Source organism: Carcharodon carcharias, chromosome 16 (genome assembly GCF_017639515.1).
Source record: "Carcharodon carcharias isolate sCarCar2 chromosome 16, sCarCar2.pri, whole genome shotgun sequence".
In the NCBI taxonomy this organism is placed as follows: Eukaryota; Metazoa; Chordata; class Chondrichthyes; order Lamniformes; family Lamnidae; genus Carcharodon; species Carcharodon carcharias.
In genome coordinates, this window is record NC_054482.1 from 74085904 (window position 1) to 74103589 (window position 17686).

The 17686-nt window shown below is 40.1% G+C and overlaps 2 protein-coding genes across 7 annotated transcripts in view; one reads left to right on the plus strand and one right to left on the minus strand.

Moving 5' to 3' along the window:
• Window positions 1-3622, minus strand: part of calr (calreticulin) — a 39431-nt gene extending 35809 nt beyond the window's left edge. Inside the window, exon 1 of the mRNA XM_041208310.1 lies at window positions 2613-3622. Within this exon, the coding sequence (XP_041064244.1) occupies window positions 2613-2616 (4 nt within the window). The 5' untranslated portion in view covers window positions 2617-3622. The remainder of the gene's footprint in view (window positions 1-2612) is intronic.
• osbpl9 (oxysterol binding protein-like 9) overlaps window positions 3376-17686 on the plus strand; it is a 289515-nt gene continuing 275204 nt past the window's right edge. For 4 of the 6 annotated variants that reach the window (XM_041208299.1, XM_041208300.1, XM_041208301.1 and 1 more), the window contains exon 1: window positions 3391-3506. In XM_041208299.1, the coding sequence (XP_041064233.1) occupies window positions 3396-3506 (111 nt within the window). In that variant the 5' untranslated portion in view covers window positions 3391-3395. Of the gene's footprint in view, window positions 3507-3852; window positions 3920-17686 lie in introns of those variants that run through there. The other 2 variants (XM_041208298.1, XM_041208307.1) reach the window with 2 other exon arrangements.

Sequence of the window (17686 nt, forward strand, 5' to 3'; positions counted from 1 at the left end):
CATCGACTGCAGCCGGAGCAGGTTCTGCATGTTTTTCTGGAGTTGGGACATTTCCCTCTGTTCCTTTCTAGGCTTATGAACACCTTTGAGGATGAAAAACTTCTTGCTGTATTCCTTGATTGCTTCCCACCAGCGTGTCAGGGGCTCAAAGAGGGGTTTCATGGTTCTCCAACTTTTGTAATCCCTCTTAAGTTCCTCAATGTTCTCTGGGATAAGCAGTTGCACGTTCAGTTTCCATGTCGCCCTGCCAACCCTCTGGTCTTCCTGTAAGTGACAGACAGCCAGTAGGAGGCAGCGGTCAGAGAATAACACTGGCTTGATGTCGGTGGATCTGACTGTGAACACTTGGGACACAAACCGGAAGTCTATCCTGGAATGGCTGGACCCCTGACCTGGTGTATCTATGCTGCATTCCATCTGCAGGGTTGCTGAAGACGTCATGCAGCTTGACATCCTTTACTAGTTCCATCAGAAGTCTGGATGTGGCGTCCAGTCTGCTGTCGGCCCTGCTGGATCGTCCAGCTGCATCGATGATGCAGTTGAAGTCACTGCCTAGAATGACTGGCCTAGAAGTCGCCAGCAGCAGTGGGAGCTGCCAAAGGACCGCCAGCCGCTCACTGTTTTGAGCTGGGCCATACACGTTAATTAACCTGAGTGGAGCATTCTTGTACAATACACCTGTTACAAGGAGGCGCCTGCCCACCACCTCCTTAACCTCAGAGATGGTGAAGTTTCCTCCCTGCAGCAGAATACCCAGGCTGGAGGAACGTGAGTTGTTTCTTCCTGACCGGATCGATGGCCCATGGGAACACTATCGTGACCGTTGCCTGTTGGAGCTGAGGTGCAGTGTCACGCACTCCTGCAGAAACAGCAAGTTAGCTTTGACCTTGGCAAGGTGATCCAAGGTCGCAACACATCGTGTAGTAGATTTAATGCTACGCACATTAATGGATACAACCTTTATTCCCATTTTTAGAGCATCTTGTCACTTACCAGACCTGTTGTCTTTGACAGTTCCAGTCTTTTAGTCTGTTCCTGTACACTCATAGTGTTTGCAAATTGTCTCACTTTGGATGAGCTGAGGAAACCATCCTGAAGACGTTCTACTCAGGTAACATTGAAGGGTTCGTGCAAGGAGCGAGGCTTGAACTGTTCTTTGTTGGAGAAGTCTCTCTGATCCATTCCTGGCTTCCCAGAGCTGGGGTGCACTGAGCGATTCATTGCTCCCAGCTCCCTGGGGCTGGGGTGCGATGGCCTCTTCAAGTTGAGGGCAAAGTTGGGGTGCGCTGGTCTCTTCATTGTTTCCAATGTTCTGTTGGATGTCTCCTCCTCCAGTTCCCTTGCCCCTCTTTGTCTGAAGAGCAGCAGCCTGTCATCTGTGTCAGATGGGAGTCACCTCTTGCCACTCATCTGGGAAGTGGCTCGGTTCCTTTCTTAGCCCCTTCGTTTTGGTCTTCTTCACCAGCTGTCACTCACCCGGTTGATCGTCTGCTGGTTCCTCCTCCATTGATTTGCTCTGCTGAGTAGTGGGAGGTTTGGAGGGTAGTGCAGTTGTTTGGCCATCTGCTGCCTCAATCCTTTCCTTCGTCTTGTCTCTCTCTGTGTCCTCCTTTGTCCCATTATGCTTGCTGGAGGCCTTTGTGGGTGGAGGTTTGCAAGTCTCCTTGGCAGTAATGACACTCACCATTTTGTCTGCTTGCTCCTCATTCATTTTGGCTGCCTGTGCATAAATGAGGCTGCGTTTGAGGCAGGTCTTGTAGAGGTGGCCTGCCTTGCCACACAGGCTGCAGCACTGTCTGTTTGCAGTCCTTTGTCAGGTGGCCTTCCTTTTTGCAATTCTTGCTGAGGACGCCTCTGCAGTTGGCTGCCACATGACTAGATTTGCCGCATGAATGGCCAACTTTAGGCTGCCCAGCATAGATAAGGTAACCACAGCTTTCCCCGATAGCAAAGCTGGAAGGAGGATGGAGGATTGCTCCCTTACCATCCATCTTGAGTGTGACCTTGACCTGGTGTTCGCTGGTCCAAATCCCAAAGGCGTCTTTGACCTCAGTGCAGTTCCCAACCTTGTCGACATACCTGGTGAGGAAGGTGAGCTCATAAATGACAGGAACATGGGTGGTGTAAAAGTGTACAGTCACCACACGGTCCCATTACGACAGCAGAGTAATGAGTGGTGCTGCTGTGAGGATTCTCATCCAAGGCTGGTCTCTCTTCTCCTTGAACATCTTCAGGAACTTGACGCAGGTAGAAGCATTTGTGAAGGTCACATTGAAGTTTCCAGTGCTGGGTAACTCCTACAGACAATAGATCTCTGCAGCTTCAAATTGACAGGACTCCAAAAGGATTCTCTTGATGAAGTAGGCACGGTCAATGGATGTACCTCCTTTGCTGTCTTTTACCGCCACCTTAACGGTGTTATGTACTCCCTTGTTTGGGGCTTGACTGGTTGCAACTATCAGCTCTTTAAGTTCCTGATGTTAGGCACTTAAGTCCCTTCAAAGGAGAACAAACAACCACAGAAGAGCTTCCAATACCAAAAGGCAAAAAGGCCAAAATCTTTGCTGAAACCCCCCAGTAAAAGAAATGATACCCACAAAAATAACACTTACACATATGTAGAAGCGACCATCATCATGGTGTCTCTCCTGCCAGGTAAGTACACTTGATTTTAGCCAAAAGGCTGAGAAGGACATTGGAATGTTAATCTTTTCTTGATGATCTATAACATTCGTCAATCTGTAATCCTGAAGCACAATTCTTGCTTCCAGAGTTGTCAGCAACCTTAAGTGAGCACAGATAACGTTTTTTAAAAAAATGTTATTGTTTCAGGGGTCTGATGTGGCAATTCAGATTTTTAAATTACCGACTCCTGGTAGTTGAGCAGTTAATATTTGTTTGTTTCACTGCAGGACTGATGTAGAAGATATAAAACAGAAAATTTAGTCCTCTGGGAGACGGAAGTTTTGTGGAAAAAATCTGCAGTGCTGGAAATTTGCAATAAACCCCAAAAATCTGGGAACATTTTTTTCAGGCCTGCAACCTTAATTAGTTCCGAAACGTCGACCTGAAACATTATAAATAGGCTCCAGCTTTTAAGTGGATGGAGTTTGAATGCGTTGAAATAGCGCCCAAATGAGCTCTGCTCTCTCCACGGAAGCTTTGTTGAGTTTGTTAACAGTCTAGAGGTTAAAACGTGAGTGATGGGGTTAATCCTACAGTGAGATTCGTTAAAATAAAAAAAAGTGTATAAACTGATGAGGGTGTAAACCTGGCCCCATTTTTTAAAAAAAACAAGCCATATTAAATTCCCAGTCTCCTCCCCCAAGCCCAGATCTTTTTCCAATGAGCAACCAGCGCTGACGTAGCGCTGGGTTTGTTTGCATTCCCTGAAGATGGCGTCCATCATGGAAGGACCGCTCAGCAAATGGACCAACGTCATGAAAGGATGGCAGTACCGCTGGTTCGTGTTGGACTATAACGCTGGCTTACTCTCTTACTACACGGTGAGTGGAGCTGGAGCTGCCATAACGACCTCGAAAGGCCGAAGCTATGAGCTGCTGGATATTGTGCACTCAGTCAGGCTTTTTTCTTCTTGTGTGTGTCTGTGTCTCTCTTTCTCTCTCCCTCACCCCGTGAAGGAGGGTGACACACAAACTTGATAGCGGCTGTAAAAAGGCCCCGCCCCTCGTGGGCTGGGCTAGAGAGCGTGTGACAGCAGAATTAACCAATTAACTTTAAAACTCCGTAAAGTTGGCCTGTCAATTGAACGTCGGTGACCAATCAGCATGTGGAAGAAGGGTGGGACTTTAGGTTGAAGGGTCAGGCGTTGGCAGGCTAGATTAGTCGGTGCTGTGGTAACGGTGGCGCTTCAAATAAGCGGTTGCAGCCTTGTCAGACAGTGGTAGGATTCTTCTCGGTGTGTAATACACTGCAGAGCTTCGGTAGAGTCACATAATCAAACAGGAATTTTGGTGCTTGATTCTTTTTAAGAGTGCCTGGCCTGCATTACACATTTTAAGATGTGGTAGAGATAAGCGGCTTAGTCATTTATTACACGGATCCATTAATTATCCTAAAACCTTTGCCAAACCTTGTTTCCTTTGTCCATGAACGCATAGCAATTGAATTGAGGCACCTCCCAAAGCAAAAGCAAAGTTTGATCAATATTTGTTCATGAAAACGTTGTAGTAATCCACTCGACATCTAATTTAGCGATAACCTCGTTTGCAAGTTTTCTAGTGCGAATCATTATGTGAGGGAAAAATACTCAATTAAAACTGCTAAATCCAAACCTTTTTGAAAGGTTAAATGAAGGAAGAGTTTTTATTTGTGGGGCGTGTAGAACTGTGCTTTGCTCTTGTTCTTAGAAAACACTAAAATATTTGCAACTTTGAGTCAAGAATTATGCCATATTATTAGTCTCATTTAAAATTATTACTTTATGCCTGACTTATTATTGGCTAGAAAAGACAGGCTGACTTTCTATTTCTTGGCTTCATCCTCTTGATCTGGTTGAAGGTGAGCACAAATGATCACTCTTCAGTTTCTCTTTCTGCTCATGTGGGGAAGTAAACACTTGGGTGCAGTTGTGTGTGCACAATATAAATCTATCTGTTAATGGTTTGAAAAATTATTGATTTGGTATGTTATCTGTAGATGACAGTGAATGCAATTTTATGTGATGGAATGGGAACGATGAGGCAGCATCTAGTGTTAAGGTGACAACATCAAAAAGCACTCTCAGTAATCCCCAAGTATTTGCAGATACTCTTAAAGCAACTGTGCAATGTGAATGTGGCATTTGTTGAGCCGGAACAAAAGGAAAAGTCAGAAAAAGAAATGCATATCTGTCAGAATGTTCCCAAATTTTGTAAGAGAGATGCAGCAATAGTTAGAAAAGCAGTGAAGTCTAACATGGTTATGTGGATATCAATTAAAACCAGTTGGAAGCATTGGAATTGGAGCAGTGTAAATGCAGCAGCATATGCTGAGCAGCTTTCAAGCCAAGTCAACCCACACCAGTAATGGCAGCCCTGCGCTGTTCTACAGTAGACAATGAATGATAGATAATATGCTTCCATGCTCATGTATATCTTGGAGAGGTGCATTCACATCCCTTCATGGAGCAATAATTACATTTTCTCAAACTATATTCACGAACTCTACTACCACTTAGCATTAATTGCTTGTTCAGTAAGAAAACATGCATTTGCATTCCCAACAAAACTCACTTCGCAGTAATTCTTTGAAATTGCATAAAACACACATGCACCCTCAAAACTCCCTTTCACCAAATATTAATTATTGGATCTCACAGCAAACACATTAACAATCCCAGTGCCTCCCTAGGAAGAATTCTGCTATTGGAAGAGACAGCCAAATGAAACAATCTACATTTTGATATCAGACTCTCAATTTGATTTTCCCCTGCCTACTGATGTGAACCAGTGCAACCCTGATTAAAATAGTCCATGATCAAAGATGAAAATGTAGTGATGCACATTACTTTGAGTTTAGGGTGGGTGAAATACTTGAGGTTACACATGCTTCTCTTTCCCTAAACTTAATATAATTTTGGGTGCAGGGGACAGTTAAAATATATTCCCATCTGTGTGTATAAATTTCAGTGTTCAGCCATTGAGCAGCTGCTATGAATGATATATCAGTGAAGAATGACTCCACCATGTGTGATGAACCTAGGAGGGCATTGAAGATGGAACTGGGCACTATGCTGGCATGAGAGAAGATATAATGACTATTGCGACAGCTAGAAGTGGATTCACAAGTAAGTCCTGCAGTGAAGATGCAGTGGAAGACAAAGGATGGCCAACTGTGTAGAAAGCAGCAGCCATTGAGGAATCATAGAATTTACTGCACCCAAAGACCATTTGGCATATTGTGGCTATGCCAGTCGTAGCTTATTTAACTGAAGCTGTCTATTCTATTTTTCTTGCTCTTTCAATTTACCATTTAAAGTTAATTTTCAAGTATCTATTTGGTTCTCTCATTCTTCTGACAGACATCCAGCTTTGTTTTTTCAGCGATACTTCTAATTATTAATTCATAATTTTCATACTTTTACTAAAGTAAAAAGATACACTCGAGTGCTTCTATATAATTAACATCAAATACCGGCTATAATTTGACTAAATGTTCACTTAGGTTTTTGGCTTTAATCTCCTCTGTAATAATATGCCCAGAACAACATGATTATTCCAGTTGTGGGCTAACCAACATCTTGTATAAATTCTTCATTGCTTTTTCTATTTAATGTATATCTGTTTAAGGTCCAGAATACCATTTAACTTTCTTTGGCCATTTCATGATTCTGTAGCCTAAATCTTTCTATTCCTCCATTTTTTTTTTTGAAGATGCTGAACATTTAAATTATTCTTTCACTTGTGTTACCAAAGCCTATTGCATCTTGTTGGTCTATTGTTAGAAGAGAGATTCTTGTTTCTAATTTATTCCTGAAATCAGTAATGTTCTAAACATTGAAAATCAAGTATCACAGAATTATTCAGTATACAATACACGCAATAGAACCTAAGCTTACTGTCATGATCTTGGTAGAGATCAGTAACTTGCTTTGGAAATTTGGAAACCCAGGTATTGACTAAAATAATGACGCCACAAGATTCACTGTTTAAACAAAAGAATTTTACTACAAAAAATCAAAAGAACATGAGCAGTAATAACAATGCTTTATCTTAACTAGTCAGAACCGTTAAAGATATTAAAAATACAATGAACACAGTTATTTATACTCTAAAACAAACTTCTTAACTCAAATTTTCTTCTACACCCATTTGATTTACACCCCCCCAAAAACCTCATGTTAAATATTTATCAGAAAATGCAAGGTTAAGCACTTGTTCTGAGTGCTGTCTGAAAGATTTGTATAAGGGTTGAGACTTCAGGGGCCTTCTGCTTACTTCTGGCAAGGTTTTCCCTTCAGATCTCCTCCAACTGTCTCACATTTATATAGCATCAGTTCAATGCAGGCATCGCTAGCATCTTAAGCATAGCCACGTCCAGTCAGAAATCACCTGGATCTAATATTTTTTAACTCTGGAGTATTGCATCTAGGATTGCACATACTCTGGTGCACTCTCTTCTCAGCTTGGATATCCCAGAAGTCCAACTCATTGTTAGGATCCTTCAGTTAACAAAAGGTTTAAAACTTTTTAGCCAGCACATAGAGTTCAACTGAATTCAGCTCGAAAGATATACTCTTTGCAATCAGTTTGTTCAGAACTAAATTATTTGAAAAAAGAAGCATGCACCTGTAATTTACTACTTATTTACCCTTTTTTGCTATAATTTATCTCACCAGCAGCTTGGTAACATGACCTGTTACTGGAAGCAATTGCTTTTTACAAGAAATCATCTTTCAGAGAAACTGTGTTCTTAAAGGGATCACCACCCCAACATGAAATATAGTTTTTTTTCCCCAAAAGCGCAGAGCCATGACAATACACATAAAAGGCATTGCTTATAACTAAACCTAATAGTTTGCTTGGGGATTCAAAAATGTTGTAGTTCTGAGCTCAGTACTTTAAGCCTTTGCAAATCCAATGCTCATTACAACAACTAGTATTTAGACATTTTTCTTATTCTGTGTGTGACAATTATGCATTACATAATTATATGAAAATTAAGATGTAACTTGGACGGGTATGAGAAATTTCCACGATTTGGTTGATTTCTGACATGACGTTTTGGAAATCTGCCATTTTAAATGTATGTTCTGACGTTTGGGACTAGTATGGGGCTTAAAAAAATCGCACCTCTGTCAGTTGGTAAGAGCAGGATTAACTGCAGAGTTTTGATTGGAAGAGCAGCAAGTGCTGGAGAAACAGAACTGCTTTTCCGATCTCAGATCCTGTTTCTCCCTCGTTTGCTGCTCCAGCTCCTCCAATCACAGGTTCCCTCTCTTCTGTTTGCTGCTCCTCCAAAAAAAAAAAATCCATGCTGGAGGAACATCAAGGATGGGAGAGAGGGAACCTTTATCTTTTCCTCCTTCTCTACCCCCACTTTCACAATTTCTAAGCATGGGTTAAATTGTTTTCCAGTAAGTGAGATTATGCTTTGAATATAATATTTAATTACTGAAATCTCAGTGCAAGCATAAATACCAGATCTTCCAGTGATTTTAAACTTCTCAAGACTAAGATAGTTGGATCTTTTGTGAAGTGTTCGTAACTGCTCACCTCATGGTACTTTACAATTCCACCCATTTGATGTGGCCTAGAGGATCTGCATTTCACCACGAATGATTAAAAAGTGCTGTAATTTCCTGTCCCCTCACACTGTAGTTACTTTGCCACTTTGTGCTATAATGTGTACATGATTCATTGTCACAAAAAAATTTAGACTATTTTGGCTTCAGCCACTAATTTTCAGACCATTATTGTGTTCGGCCACTCTCATCCCTGATAAGAGTTTAATTGACATCACTTATAAATAATTTTAATGAAGTCTTATTTTTCCATCAGCTGGTACAAATACCCTACTTTATCACACAAGTGAAACTATCAATATAATTGCTATTCTACCAAGTGAAACTTTCAATTTAAAATCTGCATTTGATTCAGTAACATTCTGTGCCAGTCAATCTCCTATCATCCATTCTTCACAAGTTTTATCGCTTCCAAAAACTGCAGCCTGAATCCTGACTTCTACTGAGTTCCAATTCACTCACCACCCCTGTGCTCGCTAATCTACATTGATTCGCAGTGCAGCAACACCAAACTTTAAAATTCTCACCTTTTTTCAGATCCCTCCCTAGCCTCATCCCTTTTTATTTCTGTAATCTTCTCCATCACCACAACCTTCTGAGAACTCATGTTCCTCCAATTTTGGTCTCTTGTGCATCCTTGACTCCTTTTGCTCCCACCATTGGCAGCTGTGCCTTTTGCTGTCTAGGTCTTAAACTCTGGAATCTCCTAACTAGAGCTCCTGCTCTGCTGATTTAAGGTATTACTTAAACCTATCCATTACAGAACTTCTGGTAATCTATTCTAAAATCTCCTTATGGCTCTTTTGAATCGCTGTTGGATGTATGACTGTATTAACAGTGATATATGAAAACAAGTTGTTGAAAAGTCTGAACTTCCTGCCCCCTCCTTAATGCCATCATCATTTTTAAAAACATTAGCATTATCAACACCATGGCTTGAAGAGCAGGGCAGAGGGTGGGTAACCAAAAGGCTTAATGATTAAAAATTCAAGTTACCTGTTTGATAGTATACACTCTACTTGCATGGGTGCAGCCTCAGCAATACAATGAAAACTCAACAGCTCCTGTGTCTGAACAAAATAACCATGACTTCCATCATTGGCGCACTGTAGCTGCAGGATATACTATCTACAGAGTGTGTTTTAACACCTCGCCAGTCTTACTTCAACACCGACCTCCAGCCTTGCAACCTCTACCACCAAGAAGGACAAGAGTAGAAATATCACAGGAACAATACTGCCTCCATGTCACATCATCTTGATGTGGACATATACTCTTATTTTTATATCATTGCTGGGTCAAAGTACTGGAATTACCTACTTAATGCCATTGTAGGTGTCATTAATATGAGGGCTGCAGCAGTTTGGACTAAGCTTGCCATTACTTTTTTGAGTGTTACAATCCGGTTATGGGCCGTTAACATTTAACGCAAAATCCGAATACCTTGTTTTAACTAACAAACTATGTCACAGGATTTCACTTTTTAAACAAAACAACTTAATTGTGTATGTAAAAAGACTTAAAACATGCACTATTAACTTTACAATATGGTTTATAACTATATATGTTATATGCTCAGGTTTACTTCCTACTTCCGCTAAGAATTCTGTTATCAGATACATCAATCTTAAAGTTAATTATTTCTGTATGTATGTCACAGTTCTTGGGAGAATTTTCCTCAGCTGCAGCTATTTCAGAGATGAAACTTTTATTTGTCTTCGCTTGACTGTGGACTTGACTCAGTCCTTTGTTCCGGTTATTTTCCAATACTTCCAAGCTAATAGGCAGGTTACCTCCTTTTGCAATAAGACATTGTGAGGCCTACACTTGGGCAGGACAAACAAGGCATAGGAATACACATGAATGGTAGGACCCTGGGAAGTGCTGAGGATCAGAGGGATCTTGGTGTGTATGTCCACCGGTCCCTTAAGGTAGCGGGACAGGTAGATAAGGATGTTAAGACGACATATGGGATACTTGCCTTTATTAATCGAGGCATAGAATATAAGGGCAGGGAAGTTATGCTGGAACTGTATAAAATGCTGGTTAGGCTACAGCTAGAGTATTGCGTGTAGTTCTGGAATCCACATTATTGGAAAGATGTGATTGCACCAGAGAGAGAGTGCAGAGGAGATTTACCAGGATGTTGCCTGGACTGGAGAGTTTTAGTTATGAGGAGAGATTGGATAGACTGGGGTTATTTTCCCTGGAGCAGAGGAGATTGAGGGGGGGACATGATTGAGGTGAATAGAATTGAGGGGCATAGATAGGGTGAACAGGAAGGAACTTTTCCCCTTGGTGGAGGGATCAATAACCAGGGGGCATAGATTTAAGGTAAGGGTGAGGAGGTTTAGAGGGGATGTGAGGAAGAATTTTTTCACCCAGGAATCTGGAACTCACTGCCTGAAAGGGTGGTAGAGGCAGATACCCTCATGACATTTAAGAAGTATTTGGATGTGTACTTGTGATGCCATGGCATGCAAGGCTATGGGCCTAGTGCTGAAAAATGGGATTAGAATAGTTAGGTACTTGTTTGACTGGTGCAGACCTGATGGGCCGAAGAGTCTTTTTCTGAGCTGTAGACCTCTATGGCTCTATTTTCCCACAAGCTTCAAACTAGGCAATCTTCAAGCTTCTGCTCCTGACAAGACTCAAACTGAGGTTAAGCCTCACCAGGCAGGTCTATCTAACTATATTTATTTTGCTTAACTTCTCTCAGTGAGCAGCAAACCACATGAGGTTCAAACTGCAATTAAAAACCTCTCCCAGAAAATACCCAGATGAATTGAAACCAGAGAGCCTTACTAAGCTCCACCCACCTCCATAACAACATAGCCTGCTCTGGGCTATCCTCAAGCCGCTCTTTAAGCTAATTATCTCTCAGTTAGCCCAAACCGACCTTTTAAACTAATTATCCCTCATTTACTATTTCTCCAGCTAAATATTATAGCCCTATCTCTTGTTTTCTGACTTTATTAAACAAACATGGGTAACTTTCTATAATAAAAGCAAGATACTGCAGATGCTGATGACCTGAAATAAAAACAGTGCTAGAAAACAGATCTGGCAGCATCTGTGAAGAAAGAAACAAAGTTAATGTTTGGAGTCCAATACGACTCTTTGGAACTAAAGAGAGGTTGAAAGTTGATGGGTTTCATGCTGTTGAAAAAGTGGGGAGCGGCAGGTAAAGCAAAAGAGGTCAGGGATAGGTTAGAGGGTGGGGGAGATTAAATGGCAAAGATGTAATGGAACAAAAGCCAAAAAGAGAGTGGTAATGGTAGTATTAAAGACACAAAGCATTGGCCCAGAGTAGGTGTTAACAGCAAAATAAAAGTTAGTGCTTTCTGAGAGCAAAAACATGAGAACAAGCTATAGACTGTGTCTTGTTATCCATGCAGAATTAAGATGTCCCAATTTAAAAAAAAAATTTAGCTATTTTTATTTCCATACACCAGATTATAACTTAATTAATATTGGCTGTTTTCTGCAAGTAATAGTTGCATTGGAATTTTTTGGTAGCTTATGTTTTGCATAGAAGGCAAATGGTATGTTGGCCTTCATTGCAAGAGGACTTGAGTACAGGAGTAAGGATGTCTTGCTGTAGCTATACAGGGCCTTGGTGAGACCATACCTGGAGTATTGTGTGCAGTCTTGGTCTCCTTAACTAAGAAAGGATATACTTGCATCGAGGGAGTGCAGCGAAGGTTCACCAGACCTGGGATGGCCGGATTGTTGTATGAAGAGAGATTGGGCTGACTAGACTTGTATTCAAAGGAGTTTAGAAGAATGACAGGGATAGACAGACTGTATGCAGGGAGGATATTTCCTCTGGCTGGGATATCTAGAGCAAGGGGTCACAGTCTCAGGATACGGGGTAGGCCATTTAGGACTGAGATGAGGAGAAACCTCTTCACTGAGGGTGGTGAACCTATGGAATTCTCTACCACAGTGGGATGTGGAGGCCACGTCACTGAATATATTTAAGAAGGAAATAGATTTCTAGACTCTAAAGGCATCAAGGGGCATGGGGAGAGTGGGAGTATGGTGCCGAGATAAAGGATCAGCTGTAATCGTATTGAATGGTGAAGCAGGCTTGAGGGGCTGAATGACCTACTACTATTTTCTACGATTCTATAAAGTTCCAATTCTATATTCTTGCTTAATGATTCCTTCTGGTTAATGCAATCTTTCAACAATGTAGCTGAGATTAAAAAACAATTAATGGAACTAAGAGATTAGCGGAGCACCAAGTATTGAGAAGCACTGCAATTTGCATTTATATTGAAAGAAAAATTCCTCTTTCAAACACTTTTTTTCTGTGACAAATGTTGAGATTAGTTAAAAGATTAACATTGCTAATGACAAGTTGAGGAACTGTAGCTGAAAAATTCATCATTTTCATCCAGCATTTTGCTGTATAGTGGTTTAGAACAATTGTCCATAAAATACGTACATTTTGTTTGTGTTCCAATATCAAATATTTTTTAACCAAAATGAAATGTTACTCATCAGAAAATAATTAGCCTAGTAATGAAAGCAGGATTTGAAACATGCATGGGGGAGAGGTAGCAAAATCACACTTTAATATAATTTCTGTTTATCACTGCTTAATACTGTAGATTGCGGCATATGGGTTGACCTTTGAATCTGTGAAAATCCTCTCAAAAACTGGGGTTGTCTTGTATGCCGAGGATGAAATGTGAACCGTAGGTTGAGCGGTTGTCATTTTGAAATGAGAGAATTTCTGTTCATTGGTTGCTATGTGGAGTCTACTCTGTTTGGGTGTGTCTTAAACCCCCACATCTTCTTGGTAACACAGTCCATATTGTCTGTTTGATCCCATGTGCCAACTTATAAGGTAAATGTAACCCTAAGCATGTATTTCTAAGTGAAAAGTTGAGGCTGACTCCTAATGCAAGTATGATCCTTGTTATGACACAGCCAATGGAAAATGCTGAGTTCAAATCCCAGAGGGAAACTTGAGACAACTGCCACAACTATTTTTGCAAATAGTATGTTTTGAGATGCGGGCTTTGAATTCAGTGGTAATAAGACCACTGAGCCTTATGGGTTTTTGCAAAACTAGATTAAACATCTATTAATGAGAGAAATGATTTTAAACACATACATATGTCTACAAGTTACTATGATAACTTCTGAATCCCCAAATTAATGTGACTCCCAGTTACACCTCTGTTAAGGCAACAGTGAGACACACAGATTTTAAAAGATCCAGGCAAAGAAACATGATACCCTGAACTATCCAATTCAAAGTGAGTTTTCTTAATTTCAGTTCGTTGTAGACAGCAGCTTGAGGCGTAGATGCTGAAGGCTTTTCATACTTTTGACTTTTACACACAACCTTCTCTCCTTCATGCATATTTTCCCCATTGAATGCAAATTCCTCTTGTTTCACTATGTCTTTGGACTTTATCTCCCTGATAATAAAAATTTATCAAAGTGTCAATTTTAATCTTTTGGGAAATATAAATACACTGTTTCTGAACTGGCTAGGTGACACATTTCACCCCTCTAAAAACAATCTAATTTGGTTTATTTAAAAATGCAAATGTTCTTTTAGACCTGACATTCTAAACTTTCCCCATGTTTACCTACATAACATTTCAAACCCAGTTTATCATCTAACACATCAAAGCCTTCAAACCAGCTGCCTTTAATCCAATTAAGTCACTCTCTCTCTCTCTCTCTCACTCTCTCTCACTCTCTCTCACTCTCTCTCACTCTCTCTCACTCTCTCTCACTCTCTCTCACTCTCTCTCACTCCCTCTCACTCCCTCTCACTCCCTCTCACTCTCTCTCACTCTCTCTCACTCTCTCTCACTCTCTCTCACTCTCTCTCACTCTCTCTCACTCTCTCTCACTCTCTCTCACTCTCTCTCACTCTCTCTCACTCTCTCTCACTCTCTCTCACTCTCTCTCACTCTCTCTCACACTCTCTCACTCACACACACAATTTATTGTAAAATAGTGGTATCTATTTTCCTGACATTCTAAACACGTGTTTATTAGCTGAAAAATGCGGGTTGTATACAGAGTATAGGACTAAACCAGCATTTAGGTGTTCAAAAACAGGGATTGTCTTATGTACCAGGTCAACTTAAATGCTGCGATACACAGTATTTCTGTTTAATCAGTATTTAAATAAAATATTTTTGAGGTCCTAGCAGGTATCTTTTTGGATGGGATGATAGATTGAAAATGTATGTTATGAGGAGATTGGAAAAATGTATGATTGACAACAGGATGGGGAGTCAAAATTGTGTTTTGCAACAGCATTGGAAATTAGTATTGTTAATATTAACTAACCACATCAGGGCTTTTCTTGCCTGGTAAAGCCTGGTACATTATAATTTATTGAGAATCAATTCTTTGGTTTTATGTCTTTTGAATTCTTTACAATGTTACAGTTTACTTCCTGAGGTATGTTGTAATGACTAGTCAAAGGTCAGCTTTAAATCTTTAAACTTTTTCTGTAAAGTTTTGTGCATCAGTGTACAGTTAAATATTATTGACCCAGATTAAGAAGTTTGTATTTGCTGACATCCAATGATGTTTCAAAGTTATGTACAAAACCTATAATTCTGTATGAAATGCATCTTCACAGGTTCTAATTTCACAAACTCGTGATCAGTCAGACATTTTCTGTTATCACCTTATCCCAATTTTCTTTTAGATTTCCCTATTGATACGCAAAATTTAAAAACACAATTGAGAACAATATAAAACAAATCAAATGTCTTGTAGAATATCTTGGTTCAGACTCAATTTGAATACGGTGGGCAGTTTTAGGTTCCTCACATTGTGGGTGATATTTAGATCCTGGAAAAATTTTAGCCATGACCATAGGAGGTTAATACTGAGCTTAAAAGTCCTTTGTTAGTGCCATAGACTTTGACTTTTACTCGGGAAAAGTGTGCATTTTGGAGAGAATTGATTGAAATCTTTAAAATAATGAAGGGACAGGGCTTTGAATTAGATAGGTTAGACAGAACCAGGGGGCATGCCTTTTTTATCATTTGTTCATAGGATGGGGTGTTCCTGGCAAGGCCAACTTCTGTTATTCATAACTTGCATAAGCATGGTTCTAGATTAGATATCAGGAAGTATTGTAGCCGGTCCTTCATCAAGAATACGTTTAATTTTAAAAGCTGAGTGAAAACTATTGTGTGAGGTCTTGGCTCAGCAAGAGCCAAGGAAAAATGGTTTAAAAGTGACAGATGATCTGAGTAGTCAGAAATAAGTAACTTAGGGGTCGAGTCCTGTAACTGGTCCTTTAGCAAGAATGCATTCAATTTTTAAAAAGCCAACATTTAAAAGCCCAAAAAGGTACTCTAAAAAGGCTGTTTGTAATGGACAGTCTTCAGAAATTGGCCAAACTGTGCCTCCCAGCATTTCATGGGACCTTTTAAAACCTGACAGACACCAATGAATAACTTTTAAAAAATATATTAGTCAAGAGATAGCTAATGAAGCCAGCAGACCATGCAATGGGCATGTGTCTACAAACTGTAGAACTGTAAATAATATCTGCAGATTTGGAGTCACTGTGTCTGAATGTGCACCCACATTCCTTGGAAATGCTAATCTCAGGGAACCTTTCGATTAGAGCAAATCCTAGCTGATATGATGTCCAGAATCTTCCCCTGTTGAAACCATCTTCATAAGTTAATGGTCTATTCATGAGGCAGGATATAAGGTTGCTGCAAAATGTAAGAAGGCACCGATTTGGAGAGGCAATTTGGCAATCATTGTCATGGGTGTGATTTTTTTTTGGTAGCTTTAAGAAATGTATGTTTAGTACTAAAAGTAGTAGTGGTAGCAGATAGCAGTAACAGCCGAAGCAGATGACAGTAAAAGCAGGAGCTGCAGCAGTGGCAACACTGTACAGTATAAAGCCCTTGGCAAATATATTTAAGTTTGAGGGAATTGGTTGAACTAAAATGTGACAACTATGCTAAAGGAACAGCTGGAAAAGGAGCAGCAACTTTTCAGTGTCAGCAATTCAAGGGTTAAGTGTGAGTGCAGCTCAGAAGTTTTGGGAAGAGTGTTTGTGAATATGTCATGAAGCTATTAATGTATATAATATTTTGGAGAATATTTTTCTTTTAAAATAGAGGTTTAGTCTGTGGGTGTGTCATAATTGGTTTCAAGCCAGCTAGTCTGGGTGCTTTGATGGGTGCTAGTTTTGATATGTAAGAGAGATAGCATGCATTTGCATTTTTTGAATAGAGAATTCAAGAATTGGAGTGAAAACTGATGCCTTTCTAGCAGCTACCAAGCAATATGTTTAATATAGAGTTGGTACAATGAAAGGGTTTTAATGTTAGAGAGGTTTAGTTCAGAGGTTGTTGATACAATGAGAATTAACATTCATTGGGGCTGCCAGGTATAACTTCAATAGTTTTCGGGTGTGCAGAACAGAGGCAATGTGAGATCAAAAGGTAGCTGCAAGCCTCCAACTGGCTCCACAGGAACCAAGAGAAAGAACCTCATTTTGAATTTGTATGTTGAAAATGCTTTGCATGGTGTTTGGTTAAGTCTATGGGTTGCTGTTGCCTTAATGGAGATTAGTTTGGGAATTTGTTAAAAGTTATGACAGTAATTTGTAGCCACGTGTATATCAATTTTAACCTGTGGAAATTAATAAAATATTTCCTTTAGTTTAAAACAAAACCTCGAACTGGTGGTCTGATTCCTGCATTTTAGAGTCGCATCTCAAACATAACACTTAAAATTATAGGTTATGACAGTTGTTTAAAGTTTCCCTCTGGGATTTTTAAATAACTCCGCTTTACCAACTGCATCGGTCAGAACAAATATGATACTGATCTAACTTGAGCAAGATACTGAGGTTTGTAAGTTTATCCATGTTGCAATAAACTATTAAAAGGAAGAGTAATGAGCATTGCCCACCGTTTTCTCCACCTGGATGGGTTCAGGCCAAACCTTAGAGTTAGGAGTGAAAGAGGGGAGGTGTGGTTTCATCTACCTAGAGCATTTTCACAATTTGTGCAGATTTACAGCAAGCATTCAAAGGGGGCTGGCTGATATTCTAAAATAAAACAGAAAATTCTGGAAATACTCGGAGTCAGGCAGCATCTAGAGAGAGAAAAACAGCGCTAACTTTTCAGATCCATGACCTTTCATGAGAAAGAGGAGAAAACTGAGATCTAGTTGGACAATATCCTAGCTATGGCTGATATCACAAAAAGTAGGTGGAGTGTTGCGCATTGTGCATCATGGTCATTGCAATCGTGTTGAACTTTTTTTTTATTGCCTTGGAGAGGAATTTCTCAGATTTTTATTTCCGTAAATTAAGTTAGGATTTGTAATTGCTTTTGCCTCTCTCATCAGATTACATTGCTGGTGATGAAGGTTGAGGGGTGTTGGGGATCATGATGCTCAGTTGCATTATGAGAC